Genomic DNA, 18,121 nt, shown 5'->3' on the forward strand with positions numbered 1-18,121 from the left:
CCCTCAGCCCAGTCTGTACCCTCTCCAATATGGGACCCCTCAAGGGATGTCCGTCTGCCCGTTTAGGCCCGATCCCGGATTGGGCCTAAACCGGCAGTTGGACATCCCTCTCACAATCCAGGACTGCTGGCTCCCAACTGCTTGCCTGCCTGCCTTCCTGATTGCCCCTAACGGCTTCTGCCTGCCAGCCTGATCACCCCCTAACCACTCTGCTGCCAGCCTGTTTGCCCCCAACTTCCCTCCTCTGCCGGCCTGGTCACCCCTAACTGCCCTCTCCTGCAGAGTTGATCACCTCCAACTGCCCTCCCTTGCAGGCCTGGTCCTTCTCAACTGCCCTCCCCTGCTGGCCATCTTGTGGTGGCCATCCTGTGTCCACATGGGGGCAGGATCTTTGACTACATGGGGGCAGCTATATTGTGTGTTGCAATCTGCATATTACTCATTTATTAGATAGGCTAGAGGCCTGGTGCACGGGTGGGGGCCAGCTGGTTTGCCCTGAAGGGAGTCCTGGTTCAGGTGGGGGTTCCCTTGGGGCGTAGGGCGGCCTGAGCAAGGGGCCTGTGGTGGTTTGCAGGCCGGCCACGCCCCCTGGTAACCCAAGCAGAGGCCCTGGTATCTGGAATTTATTTTCCTTCTACAATTGAAACTTTATAGCCTGGAGCGGAGCCAAGCCTGGGGCTCCCTCTGAGGCCGGCAGCCATTTCTGTTGGGGTTATAATTGAAACTTTGTTGCCTTAAGCAGGTGGGCCCTGCCAGGGTGTGTGAAAAGCTTTGCTTCCCCTGTTGCCTGCGGCAACCCTGGCCTGTTCTCTCAAGCTCCATTCTGCCGCCATTTGTTTGAATTTGTTTACCTTCTATAATTGAAACTTTGTAGCTTGAGTGGAGGCTTAGGCCTGGCAAGGGCAGGCGGAAAGCTTGGCTTCCTCTGTTACCTAGGAAACCTTACTCTCTGTGGCTGTAGCCATCTTGGTTTGGGCTAATTTGCATGCTCGCTCTGATTGGATGGTGGGCGTGCCTTGTGGGCGTGGTTTGTGGGTGTGTCAGAGGTATGGTCAATTTGCATATTTGTCTATTATTAGGTAGGCTATATGCCTTTAGTATTTTGCAACACTAGGGGCACATTTGACTCCATTGGAGATATGGTTTATTAAACTTTTTATTTTGAGATAAATGGAGATTCTCATAAAGCTGTAAGTAATAGTACAGAGAGTTATCATGTTCCTTTTAATCAATTTTCCCCAAGGGGAAATCTCCTAAAGCTATAGTACAATTTCACCACCAGGAATATTTAAAAAGCTCCCAGATGAATATCAGGCAGCCAGCTTTGATTTTTGGCTGGAGTACAATACAGAAATACTAAGATCATGAGAGAAAGAAGGCTCGAGTGAAATTGAATCCACACGGTACAATGTGCTAAATTTTATATTGAATCATCTGATCTGAGGAATAAGTGAAGAAACAAGATCAAGTCAGTATAGCCTAGCTGACTTTAAATAGAGTCTGCATAGTCAGGCTGATAAAATTAGTTCAAAACAAAGTACTGAAGCATGAGCAATGAATTTATTTTAATTAGCCTGAGAACTCATAAATGGATGGATATTTCATGTTCATGAATAGGAAGACTTCCTATTGTCAAGGTGTCAGCTACTTCCAACTTGACCTAATCAAATACAGTCCCAATCAAAATCCCAGCAAGTTATTGTGTGGCTGCTATTAAACCAATTCTATAGTTTATATGCAAGGCAAAAGATCCAGAATAGCCAATTGAGTATTGAAAGAGAAGACCAAAGCTGGACAATTGATGCTACTCAAATTCAAGACTCACTATAATTAATTCAGTAATCAAGACTGGGCCTTGGCAGAAGAAGAGACAAGTCGATTAATGGAAGAGAACAGACATCCCAGAAACAGACCCCCTTAAATAGTCACAACTGATTTTTGACAACTGAGCCAAGGTATTATAATGAGGCAAAGATAGTTTCTCAAAATAGTGCCTGAACAATAGGATATCCACATCCAAAAAATAAACTAAAACCCAGACTTTATACCCATCACAGAAATTAAGTCTAAATGAAGCATGGACCTAATATAAAATGCAAACTTTAAAACTCCGAGGCGATAAGATAGGAGAAACCTAGGGAAGGATGAATACTATTAAATAACATACTGTTTAAAAAAAATTCTTACCCAAGGATAATTTTTCCATTGATTTTCAGAGAGATTGGAAAGGACGAAGAGAGAGGTAGAGGGAGAGAAAGAGTGGGGGGGGGAGAGAGAGAGAGAGAGAGAGAGAGAGAGAGAGAGAGAGAGAGATCTGTGTATGAGAAACATTCCTTGGATGCCTCCTACAGGTGCCCAGCAAGTGACAGAATTGAACCTGTAACCCAGTTACTTGACCTTGAGCATAAATCAAACTGGGAAACCTTCTTGGGAGTAGGGGAGGCTGACACTCCCACCACTGAGTCACAGGAGGCAGGGCTAAACCCCTTTACTTTTCATAGGGAAGACTGATCCCTTTTTTCCTTTTCATAGGGAAGACTGATCCCTTTTTTCCTTTTCATAGGGAAGACTGTTCCCTTTTTTCCTTCTGCACCCAAATCAAATAAAATTAAGCATATTAAGTAGTACATATGGAAAAAAGCTCAATGAAACTATCTCCTGTAGCATTTAAGAATCCATGCAGTTTTCAATGCTCAATCTATCCTTTAGAGATCCAGGAACAATTATTCCTGGAAGGACCAGGGCTGAAGCAGGCCTGACAACAATACTATACAAAAACCACAACAATGTATGTCCCATGTTACCCACCTCAGAAGGCACAATACACAGGGAGACTGCGGATGTCTTGTTTACTTGTGCAGCCTCAGCCAGCTCCTCTATGTTGATTAGCGTATTTTAAATACTGCTATAGGAGAACAAATGTCAGGAGAGAAAGGACATAGAGGAAAGGACAACTTCCCTGGTACTGACTGGGAAGTTGCCACACACAGAGGTCATCAAAGCCATTCTTACAGCAGGAAGTTTAGAGGACAATTCTATCTGATGGGCACAATGAATATGGAGAGGATAAAATGGTAAGTATGTTATAGATCCTAAAATAGGTAAGATAAGAAGTCTTTCTAAGTTAGGGAGCTGTGTAACATCAAGAGATAAGGCATGAAAAGAACGTCAGAAACTACAATTTGCAACTATGTCTGGAACATCAGTAGTTATAAAACATAGATAGCTATGAGAGGCACCTGGAGAACTTTGTAAAATTACCTGAGCCCATGTTCCTTCCCAAGGCTGCAATTCCATTTGCTATGTGAGATCCTAGTAACTGGTATTTTAATAAGTTTCTAAGATGATGGTAACTTGCAGCTACAGTTGAGAGTGACTGAGCTAGAGCCACAGAGCAATCTCTGGGACAGTATTACATCAATCTTCCTACTTCCGTAAACCAGAGCTTTCATAGTTAGTGAATATATACAAACCTGTTTGTGGGTAGCTTTATTCACACACTTATGTTAGGTTTCTTTTGGAAATATAGCTTGTTTCAAATTTCTGTGATCCAGTCTCAAAAAAGGGAAACTCTAAAATGATAATGATAGGTTATTCTTAAGAATCTAGAGCCAGCCCCGACTGGTGTTTCTCAGTGGTTAGAGCAACAGCCCATGCACTGAAGGGTTTTGGGTTTGATTCCCAGTCAAGGGCACATACCTGGGTTGAGGATCCATCCCCAGCCCCTACTGGGGCACGTGGGGAAGGCAGCAAATACATGTGTCTCTCTCACATTGATGTTTCTCTCTCTCTCTGTTTTCCCCCTTTCCCACCCACTCCCTTCCACTCTCTCTAAAAACCAATGGCAAAAATATCCTCCAGTGAGGATTAACAACAACGAAAAAATCCAGACAACTGTGCTTCATGTCTTAGGTCTGTGGCTTAGTATGACATAAATCTTAAAATATTTATATATTTGATTAAAGTTGACTTATTATAAAAAATGAATTAAAATAAAATAGGTGCATGTAATTGTTAAATGATTTTTACATAAAAAATGCCTAAATATGCCTGTACCAGATAAGCATAGAATAAGGAGAGAAGCATTTTCAAATAGTTAATGAAAATCTATTACATAAAAGGGCTGTATCATTTATTGACCAAATATCAGCAAATTGAATACTGCAATATTTCTAAAAGATTATTATTAAGTAGGATTTTCCTGAACTCAATGTTGATTCAACATTTGAAAACTAAGAAATGTGATTCAATATATTAACAGAGTAAAGGAGAAAATCATATGACCAGCTCAATAGACAGCTATTCGTGATAAAAATAATTTTGATGACTAAAATGTAAGTAGACACTCAGTTTGATGAAGGACATCGCGAAACACAGCAAACAGCATAATTCATGCTGTAATTTTGATTGCTTCCCCACAAGATGAAGAGATCTCAGTGCAATAAAAAAAGGAAAAAGAAAAGGCAGAAGGGCAAAAGAGTTTAAGATTGACAAAGAAAAGGAAAATTGTCTCTATTAGCAAATAGTCACTGCAGAATAGCCTAAGAAATGTAAAGGCAATTACAGCCCTAGCCTATTGGCTAGGTGGGTAGAGCATAGGACTCAGGACTGAGGGGTCCCGGGTATGATTCTGGCCATGGGCATGTACCTCACTTGCAGAGTCCATCTCTGGCTTTGGTAGTGGCCCAAGCAAGAGGCAACCAATCAATGTGGCTCTCTCACATTGATGTTTCTGTCTGTCTCTCTCTCTCTCCCCGCTGTGGTAAGGGACCAAAAAAAGGGTGTGAGGGCAATTACAAAAATTAAAAAGAAATGCATTATGGTTAAAGGATACAAGGTCATTATATACTAGCAAAACTAACAAAAACGTAAAATAACAAAAACTTACAATTTACAACATTTTCCCAACAGTTTTGCTCAGGTATAAATCACATATAATAAACTTCACATGCTAAACTGTGCAGTCTGATAAATTTTACATGTATATGCACCCCTGAAACGATCTTCACAATCAAGATCGTGAACGTATCCATCACCCCCAAAAGTTTCCTCCTGTCCCTCCCTTCCTCTCTCCCCAGGCAGCTGATGATCTGTTGTCACTTTAGATTAGTTTGCCTTTTCTAGAATTTTTACATAGATATAATATGCCATATGTATCCTAGTTTGCCTTTTATTCAGCAAAATTATTTTGGGAAACATCTGTGTTGTTGTGTATCAGAACATTTACATTGTTTCCAGTTTGCGATATACAGAATAAAGTTGCCACAAATATTCATATACATGTCGTTCTTAACCATATGCATACATTTCACTTGGGTGAATGCCTAACAGTGGAAGGGCTGGAATACAGGGTAGTTCATAAAGTAAAAAGTTCCTTAACTTTTAAAGAGACTGCCCAATTCTTTGCCAAAGTATTGTCCTTCTTTACATTCCCACCAGTGGTGCCTGAGAGTTCCAGTTGCTCCACATCACCCACACTTGGTGTGATCAGTCATTATAATGTTAGCCACTTTGTTAGGTATAGAGTAGTATCTCATTGTGGTTAATTTACATTTCCTTAATAACTTTGGCCTTGAAGTTTTTTATTTTTATTTTTTAGTGACATGCAATTGACATAAACATTGTATGATTTTAAGGTCTACAACATGTTAATTGGATACATTTGTATATTACCTAAGATTAACACCATAGCGCTAGATAAACCCCTAACCACGTCACATAATCATTTCTTTTTTTGTGGTGAGAACACTTAAGATCTAGTCACTTAGCAACTTTGATGTATTGTTGACTATAATCACAATGCTCTTTATTTCTGCAGAACTTATTCATCTTTTAACTCCATCTTTTTACCCTTTGATCAACATATCCTTATTTTCCTGAGTCCTCAGGCTCTCATAACCACCATTCTAATCTCCATTTCTTTGTAGTAAGCTTTGTAAGGTTCCATGTATGTGAAAATATTATTCAGTATTTGTTGTTCTCTGTCTGACCTCTCTCATTGACATAACGCTCTCAAGGACCATGTGTGTTTTCACAAATGGAAGGATTTTCTTCTTTCTCCTGGTTGAATAACATATTATTGTGTATATAACATCTTCTTTATCCATTCATATGTTGGAAATAAGTATTTTCATCTCCATTATATTTACCAAGAAGTGGGATTTTTCTGTTTTAGATGGTAGTTCTATTTTTAATTTTTTGAAGAACCTCCATTCTCTTGTCCATCTTATTTATACCAACTTACATTCCCACTCATGGTGAATAAAGTTTCCTTTTCTTCACATCCTCATCAACACTTGTTTGTCATCTTGATGATAGCCTTTCTAATAGGTGTATGGTGATATCTCATTGTGGCTTTGATTGGCATTTCCCTGAAGATTTTCCAGCCCGTTTTCATGTACCTGTTGGTCATTTGCATGTGCTCTTCAACAATTGTCTGTACAGATCCTTTGCACATTGTTTAAAATTGATTACAAAGTGAGGAAGGGAGAGAGAGAGTGAGAGAGGGATAGATGTAAACATCACTGATGAGAGAGAGTCATTGATTAGCTGTCTCTTGCATGCCCCTACTGGGGATCAAGCCCACAACCCAGGCATGTAGCCTGACTGGGAATCATACCTAGACCTCCTGGCTCATGGGTTGATGCTCAACTACTGACCACACCTGCCAACTTTTCATTGAATTTTTTATTGTTATTTAGTCATATGAGTTCTGTATGTATTTCAGATGTTATGGGATGCATGATTTATAAAAATTGCTCCCATTTTGTAGGTGGTCTTTTCATTTGTTGGTTGTTTCTTTTGCTGTGCTGAAGACTTTTAACTTGATGCAGTCCCACATGACCAACAAAACAATTCTGTAAGTTTAAACTAGTGATGAGATCTTCAAGCTCTTTATAGCTAATAGGTGCCAGGTTATAAAAGTGAGTGCCTCTGCAAACTTTCTGGTGGTTTTATCCACCACATTAAACTATTTTAAGAGTGTAACACCAAATTTTAACACATAATATTGTTTTCTAATAAAGTGATTATTCAAGTAATTTAAAAACCTCACTGTGACTTGGACAGCAAGACAATTTATGAGGATAGTAATGAGTGTATTAGAATATCTCATTTTAGTTGAATTCTGTTTCAATATCTAGAAATCCTGGGAATTTGTGAATGAATTTGTGCTTTGAGAGAACAAATGTGTGATCAGAATGGCCTACGTGATTAGATAAATGCCACCTATCTTAGATGTCAGCTTATTGATACCAGGATAAAACATTAGTGGTCAGATCTAACTGTCTGCTAAATGCCTCATGTATCCAGAGAAAATAAGACAGAGGCAGGGGAAGGAACAGATATGTGGTACAATTCCCTGGTCCGCTTCTTAGCCCTACCGAATCAGAAGTTAAACTGGAGAAGTCTAGGAGTCAGAATTGTTAGTGAGACCTCTTGTGATTCTTAAGTAAATAAGAAAAATGCTGATTTCCAAAGTCTTCTAAATGAAACGTAAGATTAAATCCTTGTGCCTTCAAGGTTAGATATTTCCAACCGATAGGTGAATTATGGCCGTACTTCAGCGAATACAGGTCTTTTTAAAACATTCTAAATCATTTGCTTTAGGAGAGATTAATAATTCAAGAACAAATTGAATAAACACAAGGTAATGTTATATCTGGATCTGGGGGGTATATCTGCCACAATTTTATCTTTTTCCTTATCTCTGAGATAACACCTCAAACATTCAGTGTCCAGCATTGACATACATGGTCCCTAGTCTTGTAGGACATTTGGTCCTGTCTAAAATGAGCAATGAGATACTTGTTCCCTGCCAAAACAGCCTCATATTTTGCTCTGTCCTAAGCATCCATGGAGACATTTGGTCCATAGTTAATATAAATCCCACTCTTCTACAAGATCTGAGCCCTGACATATCTACATGCCCCATGTGTCATTGCCAGCCAGGCTACCAAGGTAAGAAAGGTTATTATTGCCAGACAGCACATCACAATCATTGGACCAATACAATCTGAAATCATTTTTATGTTTTAATACTATAACCCAGGGTATAAGTAAACATTATGGGCTATTTGAATGCAAGGATAACTTCTTAGGATGTAATGTAGTTCTTTTAAATGTGTTTTATTGAGGGTGGGAAGAGAGAGAGAGAGAGAGAGAGAGAGAGAGAGAGAGAGAGAGAGAGAGAGAGAGAGAGAGAACAACCCATAACCTGGGTATGTGCTCTGACTGGAAATCAAACCAGTGACCTTGAGGTGCATGAAATGACACACATGCAACTGAGCCCCACTGGGCAGGGCAAGTGTTTATGTTTTTGACAGGATCACATTTCAGAAACTTTTTGGTGTGAACCAAATGTCTCCAAGGACATTTGGGACAGGACCAAATGACTGGGAATCATAATTAGGGATAAGAAATATTACAGGTTATGTTTATAGCTGCTTAAGGACTTGCTCCAACACAGCAAATATTCTTGTCATTACCAACAAGTTCCACGTTATTTATTTTAAAGAAAAAAGACTTTGCAGTTTGGCTAAATATCACAAGCCATTTGCCAAAAGCTGGGCTCAGGCTATTACTCGCATACATGCTACAGAGGGCATCTTCTATGAGGAAGTAAGGGCCTCTTGTGATGCTTAAGGCTGAGTTTCCTTCATCTAAAATAATGTGTCCACCTTCTAAGGAAGTTCCAAAATGGAGAGGCATGTACTTCTTTCTCCTTCCACCACCTACTAGCTGGCATCTTGGAAAATAAAAAATTTGGTCTTCACATGTTAATTTTGAGATATCTCAATATATGGAGGTATCTCAAATATATATCTTTGTCTGGGATCCCCCAGAAGTAGGTTTTGTGGTAAAGATTTGAGAACAAATGTGTTGATTCAGGAGACAAAACAGGACACATCAGTAGGATATTGGGGACAGGAGGCAGGAAAATGAAGGCAATAAATGAACAGTGTGTTTTCTAACTTGTTACTTACCACTCTGTGGAAGTGGAATTCACTCCTTAGTGAGACTCTGAAGGTAGTATGCAACATAAAGGTCAGATTTATCCAACTTTAAATGCAAGGAGATGGCATAATTATACATCAACCCTCATCAGCCAATGATTGAGAGGTGACCTCAAGATGTGTTGACTTTCTGGTGCTTCTGACCCTCTGTGTATATGTACACAGTGTTCAGAGAAAGTCCTTTAGCAAAGGGTAGCAGATAGTGGCAGTTGGAAGTTGAGCCCCATGAACTGAGAGGTAGAGCCCAAAAGGATTTGAGCAGGACATGAAAGTACGTGTGGGAATGGAGATATATCAAGAATCTGGCATTTAGAAACAACGGTTAGAGATACAAACTTGTAGTCATTGATGTAAAATGGAATTAAAGTTCATGAGAATGGATAAGATCACTTAGGGAAATAGAAAAGAGAAGAGGACTGTACATTTGGTGCCAGCACCAAAATAAAAATGAAATCAATAAAGCAAACCCACAGGAACAAGAAATGATAAAGCAGACACAAAAAAAAAAAGAGTGTGATATCATTGGAGCCAAGTTTTAAAAAGCGCATCAAATATAAGCATAACCAATGGACAGAGACAGCAGGGGGATGAGGGCAGGTATGCGAGTTTGCTGAGGGGATAATGGGGGATATGGACACATATGTAATGCCTTAATCAATAAAAAATCAGTTTTAAAAAGCACATCAAGAAAGACATGAGTACTTAGGAAGCATTAAATGAGTATTAGCTGCTACTATTACTCCTTCCTTCCTTCATTCATTCATTGAATTGATTATATTATGCTGATTTGAAAAAAAAGGAAAGAGAAGAAAGGAGTAATAAACCGTACTAAATGCTGCTGATATAGGAATAAAAAATGAGATGTGAGATTCCACTCTTTTATTTTGAAAAGAAAATCCAATTGACAGTCCTAGATGGCTCTTGCCCTTGCAGGGAGGTATTGCAATCACTCCCTCTGGTGTCTATTTTGAGAACCTCACCCTAGTAATGAATTCTAGGAATCTGAAAATAAAAAACTCAATTGACAGTCCTAGAGGGCTGTGACTCCTGCAGGGCTTTAAAAGAAAAGCTTATTGGAGATGACATTGGCAAATATGATCTCCCATGCAGAGGGCTTTCTTGTTGTTTTGTTAATGGTTTCTTTTGTGGGTCAGAAGCTTTTTATTTTGATGTAGTCCCATTTGTTTATTTTCTCCTTAGTTTCCATTGCCCTAGGAGCTGTATGGGAAAAGATATCGATTCCACATATGTCTGCTGTTTTGCTGCCCATGGCTTCTTCTAAGATTTTTGTGGTTTCTCATCTTGCTTTTAAGTCCTTTATCCATTTTAAATTTATTTTTGTGTATGGTGTAAGTTGGTGGTGTACTTTCATTTTTTTGCATGTATCTGTTCAATTTTCCCAACACCATTTATTGAGGAGACTGTCTTAACTCCATTGTATGCTCTTGCCTTTTTGTCAAATATTAATTGAATATAGTAGCTTGGGTCAATTTCTGGGTTCTTTGTTCTGTTCCATTTGTCTATATGTCTGTTCTTGTGCCAGTACTAGGCAGTTTTGAGAACAGTGGCTTTGTAATATAGCTTGATATATGGTACTGTGATTCCTCCAGCTTTGTTCTTCTTTCTCAGGATTGCTACAGCTCTTCAAGGTCTTTTTTTATCCCATATGGATTTTTGGAGATTTTGTTCTAGGTCTGTGAAATATGCTGTTGGTATCTTAATGGGAATTGCATTGAATCTATAGATTGCTTTGGGCAATATGGACATTTTAATGATGCTGATTCTACCAATCCATGAAGATGTTATATTCTTCCATTTGTTTATGTCTTGCTCTATCTCTTTTGTTAACAACCTATAGTTTTCCATGCACAGTCTTTTACCTCAAGTTAAGTTTATTCCTAGGTATCTCAATTTTTTCATTTTTGTTGCAATGGTAAATGGGATTTTTTTTTAGTATCTCTTTCTGTGATTTTATTATCGGTTTATAAAAAAGCCATAGATTTCTGGATGTTCATTTTTTATCCTGTTCTATTACCAACTTCATTTATTAAGTCTAGTTTTTTAATGGAGTCTTGGGGTTTTCAATGTACAATATCATGTCATCTGCGAATAATGACAGTTTTACTTCTTCTTTCCCAATATGAATGCCTTTCATTTCTTCTTCTTATCTGATGGCTATGTCTAGCACTTCCAGTATTGTGTCGAACGCAGTGGTAAAAGTGGGCATACCAGTCTTGTTCCTGTTCTTAGGAGAAATGGTTTTAGTTTTTTCCCATTGAGTATTATGTTGGCTGTAGGTTTGTCATATAAGGCTTTTATTATGTTGAGGTATTGTTCCTCTATTCCTACTTTGCTGAGAGTTTTTATCAGAAAAGGGTGTTGTGTTTTTTCAAATGCCTTTTCTGCATCAATTGATATGATTAAGTGATTTTTGTCTCTCAATTTGTTTATGTGATGTATCATGTTTATTGATTTTTGGATTTTGTACCATCCTTGCATCCCTAGAATAAATGTTATCCCCCATAAGTGTTTAATCTCAAAAAAATTATAGGGAACTCATACAACTTAACAAAAGGAACACAAATAATCCATTTAAAAAATGGGCAAAGTACTTAAATAGACACTTTTCAAAAGAGGACATATAGAAGACCAAGAGACATATGAAAACACGCTCAAAGTCACTAATCATCCTAGAGATGCAAATTAAAATGACAGTGAGGTACCATCTCACACCTGTTAGGATGGCTATCATCAACAAATCAACAAACAACAAGTGCTGGCAAGGATGCTAAGAAAAGGGAACCCTCTTGCACTGCTGGTGGTAATGCAGACTGGTACAGTCACTGTGGAAAACAGAATGGCATTTCCTACTCTATAAGAAATAATAAACGAATCCTTCAATTTGAAGTAAAAAGACAATAGAAAATAAACCAAAGTGACATGAAAATATAAAATTCTCCAGTAAAGGTAAATACATGGACAATTACTGGTATAAGATCTTACTTTATTTTAATTTTTAAAATCCACTTTTTATTCCTTTTTAGGGTTTAAAAGACCAGAGCATAAAACCTAATGTTCAATACAGTGTAGGGAAAAAGTAAGTATGCAGTTGTGACTATGCAATACACACAGGTTATCACCTACTTTTGCCCCACCCTATATAAGTTAATTGGTATGCAATATGAAAAGATAACAGTTTGTGACATTACTAACATAAACTAAGGAAACAGAACTTCAATCAATTTGTTTTTATATGCAGTTGAAATTAGCAGCTTGTAAGAGATTATAACAAGTGTGTGTTTGTGTGTGTATCCTATATAATAAAACCCTAATATGCAAATTCACCAAAGGGTGGAACGACAGGTCGCTATGATGCGCACTGACCACCAGGGGACAGACGCTCAACGTAGGAGCTGCCCCCTGGTGGTCAGTGCATTCCCACTGGGGGAACGCTGTTCAGCCAGAAGCTGGGGTCACGGCTGGTGAACACAGGGAGCAGGCCTAAGCCAGCAGAAGGACATCCCCCAAGGGTTCCCAGACTATGAGAGGGCCCAGGCTGGGCTGAGAGACTCCACCCCCAGTGCACAAATGTAATACACCTGACCCCTGGCTTCTAGTGTGTGTGTGTATATCATGTGCATTAATATTACTACTATTTAAAAATCACACAGAAAATAATAAGTGTAAGGAAGTGGAGAAATTGGAACCCTTGTGCATTGTTTGTAGCAGTGCAAACTAATACAGAATGCAGTAATAAAAAACTTTAAAATGGAATTACCTGCAATTCCATTTCTATGTATATTTCCAAAAGTTGAAATGGGGATCTTGAGGAGATATTACACATCTGTAAATGCAAGGGACCCTGTGTAGCCAAAATAATCTAAAAAAAAAAAAAAAAAAAAAAAAAAAAAAGCAAATTTGGAATATTCACATATTCAGATTTTAACACAAACTACAAAGCTATAGTGATAAAAAATAGTATGCTACTGTATAAAGATGGACATATCCTCTCTAATAAAAGGATAATATGCAAATTAACCATCACTCTGCTACATAAGCCATGCCCACCAGCCAATCAGGGCGAGTATGCAAATAACCCCAGCTAAGATGGCTACCATTGGGTGTCCCCGGCAACAGAAGAAGCTAAGCTTTCCACACACTCTGGCGGGTCCAGGCCTCCACTCAAGGATACAAAGTTTCAATTATAGAAGGTAAACAAATCCAAGCGGCAGCCACGGATCCAGCAGGAGACTTGGCTCTGCTCCAGGCTAAAAAGTTTCAATTGTAGAAGGTAAATAAATTCCAGATACCAGGGCCTCTGCTTGGGTCATCAGCAGCTTGGCTGGCCTGCAAACCACCACAGGCCCCTTGCTCAGGCCTCTCCACGCCCCAAGGGAACCCCACCCTGATCCAAGACACCCTTCGGGCAAACCAGCTGGCCCCGACCCACGCACCAGGCCTCTATCCTCCTATCTAATAAAAGAGTAATATGCAGATTGACCATCAACCCAACACACAATATGGCTGCCCCCATGTGGTCAAAGATCCTGTCCCTATGTGGACACAAGATGGCCACCACAAGATGGCCAGCAGGGGAGGGCAATTGGGAGGCACCAGGCCTGCAAGGGAGGGCAGTTGGAGGCGATCAACCCTGCAGGGGATGGCAGTTAGGGGTGACCAGGCCGGCAGAGGAGGGAAGTTGGGGGCAAACAGGCTGGCAGGGGAGCAGTTATACATCAATCAGGCTGGCATGGGAGTGGTTAGGGGGTGATCAGGCTGGCAGGCAGAAGTGATTTAGGGGCAATCAGGAAGGCAGGCAGGTGAGCAGTTGGGAGCCAGCAGTCCTGGATTGTGAGAGGGATGTCCGACTGCCCATTTAGGCCCGATCCCACTGGGCAGTCGGACATCTCTCGAGGGGTCCCAGATTGGAGAGGATGTAGACTGGGCTGAGGGACACCCCCCCTCCGTACACGAATTTCGTGCACCGGGCCTCTAGTATAACAATAGAATAAAATATACTCAAGATAAATTCATACATATATGCTCAATTGACTTTTAAGACTTAATTTTAAGAACAGTTTTAGATTTAACCACAAAAGTGAGAAAGAAATGCATAGATTTTTCTGCTCAATGCATTTACTGTTTTCCTCATTATCAACATCACTCACCAGAATGGTACTTTATTTTTTTACCAAGGATAAATCTACATTGACACTTCAAAGTCAGACATAGTTTATAGTTTACCTTATGGCTCACTCTTGGTTTGTCTATGGCTATGGACAAAAGTTTATTGAACTCCTTCAATCATTATAAATATCAGATAGAGTATATTAATTCCCTTAAAAGTATTGTGCTGTGCCTATTCATGTCTCTCCGCATTCCTCCTAGAAACCACTGATATTTTTATCTTCACAGTTCTATATTTTATAGAATGTCATAGAATTGGAATCATACAGTGTATAACTTTTTCAAATTGGCTTTTTAGTAATATGCATTTAGGTTTTCTCCATGTCTTTTCATGGCTTCATAGCTCATTACTTTTTATCACTGAGTAATATCCCATTGACCAAATGTATCCAATTTCTTTGTGCGTTCATGTACTCAAGATTATCTTTGTTTTCAATTTTTGGCAATTGGGAATAAAACTACTATATTAATAAAGATTTTTTGTGTGTACATAGATTCTCAACTCTTGGGGTAAAATATCAAGGAACGTGATCGCTCAATTGTATGTTAAGAGTATGCTTAGTTGGGGGGGGTAGGGGTTGGGCAGATAGGGGTAAAGGAGGGTAATGGGGGGTATCTGTAATACAATCCACAATATATATATATATATATATATATATATATATATATATATATATATTGTGGATTGTATTACATATACTAAAGGCCTGGTACACAAAATTCATGCACCGGAGGGGGGGTCTCTTATCCCGGCCTGCACCGTTTCCAATCCAGGAGCCCTCAGGACTGCTGGCTCCTAACTGCTCACCTGCCTGCTGGCCTGATCCCTCTAAATGCTTTCCCCTGCCATCCTGATCCCCCTAACTGCTCTCCCCTGCTGGCCTTATCTTCCTAACTGCTCTCGCCTGCCTGTCTGATCACCTCTAACTGCCTGTGACTCAACCCCGGCACCATGGCTTTGTCCGGAGAGAAGTCTGTAAGGTCATCCAGAAGATGTTCAGTCTAATTAGCATATTACCCTTTTAGTAGTATAGATGCCACCTTGTCCTAAAAATGCAGGTTGTTAGCAGGTATTCCTATCTTGGAAGGGGAGCCCACAGTAGCATCCTGGGGTCTGACCAGGGCTTATGCACTCGTGCTTTATCTCAACAAATGAGATTCCTAGAAGAAGACTCTTGGATGTACCTTGAACATTTCTATCGATTTTGCCAAATCATCCTCCAAAAATGTTGAACCACTTTAAACTCCCACCAGAAACCATGTGTGTGCCCTCTGTCCTAATTTGATGCCAATATTATTGATTTCCCCCTAGAAGCTTCCCTCCCCTCAGCTGGGACTGATTGGCACTTGAGCCAACCTCACTGTTCAGCCCAGGACTTGATTTCCCGAGATAGAATTATGGAGGAGGAAACATAGTTTTCCTCTACCCTTCTGAGTTCTTAGCAGAGGTCCTTGTAATTGAAAGACAGATTGCCAAGAGAAAAACAAATGTTCATTGACATGTGTACCTTGTATATATGTGGGAGATCCCAGGGAAAAATGAATAACTGCCCAAAGTGGCTTAGAACCTCTTTTCTAGGGAAAGGTGACCGGAGATATAGGCCTCTTGGAGGTGAGTAAATGATTTTTAGGAAAGATGAATACGGATTGGGGGAGATAGCTTGTAACAAAGTTTGGGTGTGATGACAACTTCTAGTCTTCTGTCCTATGACAGGAGTCAGTCTTTGCTGGCTGATGACACTTTTCCCATTGAGGGGACCTATGAGATTTAAACTCCTTTTTTTTTGGGGGGGGGGTCCAATTTTAGGCAGATCAGGAGACTTCAGTGAAAGCCTCTCCTTGCATTGGCTGTTTTTGAAGCATCTGCAGCTCAAGATCATCAATATAGCAACATGGCATATGTTAGGGTGGCATGTTCTCTGACCTTCAGAATAAACCCAACAAAAGTTTGTTTCCTCTATGATATGTGTTTCCATAGTAGTGTTATACCCTGGAGACAGTATTCTGACCAGACCTTCCTGGGAATGATCATAACATACCCCCTGCTTGTAGAAAGGTGTGGGCCATATCACTAAATAAATCAGTGTCAGTTTTCTCATCTTGTGGAAAGGGAGATAAAGTTACGATAGTTTATCCCTATTTCCACAAGTTTCCTGTGGGTTTGTTTCCCCACTGCGGCCCCAGCGGCCCCTGTTGCCATCGCGGCCATAGGGCTTGGGGCTGCTGGGTACCAGACCCCTGCAGACTTGTGTCTCTACTCCTCCCACCCCCACAGCAGCGGTGATGAAGCAGGCCCAGAAACCCTCTGTGGATGGGGCAGGGCGGAACGCCTATATCCGGCCCAGCCACCTCCATCTTTGTCGTGCAGTGACTATCAATTTGCATATTCCCTCCTTATTGTCTGTGGGCACCACCATCTTTGTAATGGTGTTACAGTCAATTTGCATATTCAATCTTTATTAGATAGGATATGTGTGTATATATATGTGTGTATATATATATATATATATATATATATATATATATGTATATGTATATACATATATACATATATGTATATACTAGCGTTCCCCTTGCGGGAAAAATCCTGCAATAGGGTTTCCTGCAGCACTCTACCCCAGCCTGCCTGCTCTCCTCCCTTGTCCCCCACCCCGTGATCTCCGCCAGCCCCCCTGCTTTTCTAACTTCTCCGCCAGCCCGCTCTCCTTCCTTCTTCCCTGGCCCCGCCTCCGCTCCTCTCTTCTCCCCCGGCCCGCCTTCTCTGCCAGCCCGCCTGCTTTTCCCTTCTCCCCTGGCCACGCCTCCGCTCCTCCCTTCTCCTCCCCCTGGCTTGCTTGCTTCTCTGCAGCTTTGCTCCCTTCTGCAGCTCTTGGCTTCTTTCTATGCTGTCACAATATGCAAATTAGCCGCCATCTTTGTTGGGATAATTTGCATATTCGTCCTGATTGGTTGGTGGGCGTGGCTTGGCTGGTGGGCGTGGCTTGGGCATAGCAAAGGTGCGGTCAATTTGCATATTTGTCTATTATTCGATTAGATATGTATTTGTATATCCTATATAATAAGAGAGGAATACGCTAATTATTCCTTACGCCCTGAGGCATAACGACAAACCACATAAGACCATATCACAAATCTGCAGGAGGGTGGGGCAGCGAATTATGGAGAATTACTAGGATGGGACAGGGCAGCGAGCTATGAGGGGAGGGGAGGGGGAGCTACAGAAGGGCAGGGCAGCAGGCGGAGAACTACAGGAGGGCAGCAACAACCTACTGGAACACAGATTTGTGAGCAGGGCTAATAGTGTATATATATATTTATTTATTTTAAATAAAACTACCAAAAAAAGAGAAACTGCCAAATTGCCTTCCAAAGTGGCTGAACCATTTCTGATTCCCATCAGCAATGTATGAGTTCTTCTTGCTCTACATCCTCCTCAGAATTTGGTATTTTCAGTGTTGCAAGATTTATCCAGTGCACTAGTGTTGTTGTAGCATCTCATTTTTTAAATTTAAGTTTCTCTGACAACATACAATGTAGAGCATCTTTGCATATGCTCATTTGCCATCTATGCATATTTGATGAGTTTTCCGTTAAAGTCTTTGGCCCATTTTTTTAAAATCAGGTTACTTGTTTTCTTATTTTTGAGTTTTAAGAGATATTTGTACATATTGCATAACAGTCCTTAATCAGATGTGGTTTTTTTGAAACATTTCTCCCAGTCTGTGCCATCTTTCCTCATTCTCTTGATATTGTCTTTCACAGAAAAGTTTTAAATGTTAATGAATTCCAGTTTATCAATTATTTCTTTCATGGACCAAGCCTTTACTTTTGTATCTAAAAAGCCATTACCACCCACGGTCAGCCTGGTTTTCCCCTATATTTTCTTCTAGGTGTTTTATAGTTTTGCACTTTACATTTTG

The 18,121-nt window shown here is 40.2% G+C and overlaps 1 protein-coding gene across 1 annotated transcript in view; it reads right to left on the reverse strand.

Annotated features, from left to right (window-relative positions):
* Positions 1-16,401, reverse strand: part of LOC307099091 (serine protease inhibitor Kazal-type 10-like) — a gene marked incomplete at both ends in the record, with an annotated part of 40,679 nt that extends 24,278 nt beyond the window's left edge. Inside the window, one exon of the mRNA XM_079770284.1 lies at positions 16,326-16,401. Within this exon, the coding sequence (XP_079626410.1) occupies positions 16,326-16,401 (76 nt within the window). The remainder of the gene's footprint in view (positions 1-16,325) is intronic.
* Positions 16,402-18,121: the final 1,720 nt, after the last annotated feature.

Source organism: Cnephaeus nilssonii (assembly GCF_951640355.1).
Source record: "Cnephaeus nilssonii genome assembly, chromosome: 5".
Classification (NCBI taxonomy): domain Eukaryota; kingdom Metazoa; phylum Chordata; class Mammalia; order Chiroptera; family Vespertilionidae; genus Cnephaeus; species Cnephaeus nilssonii.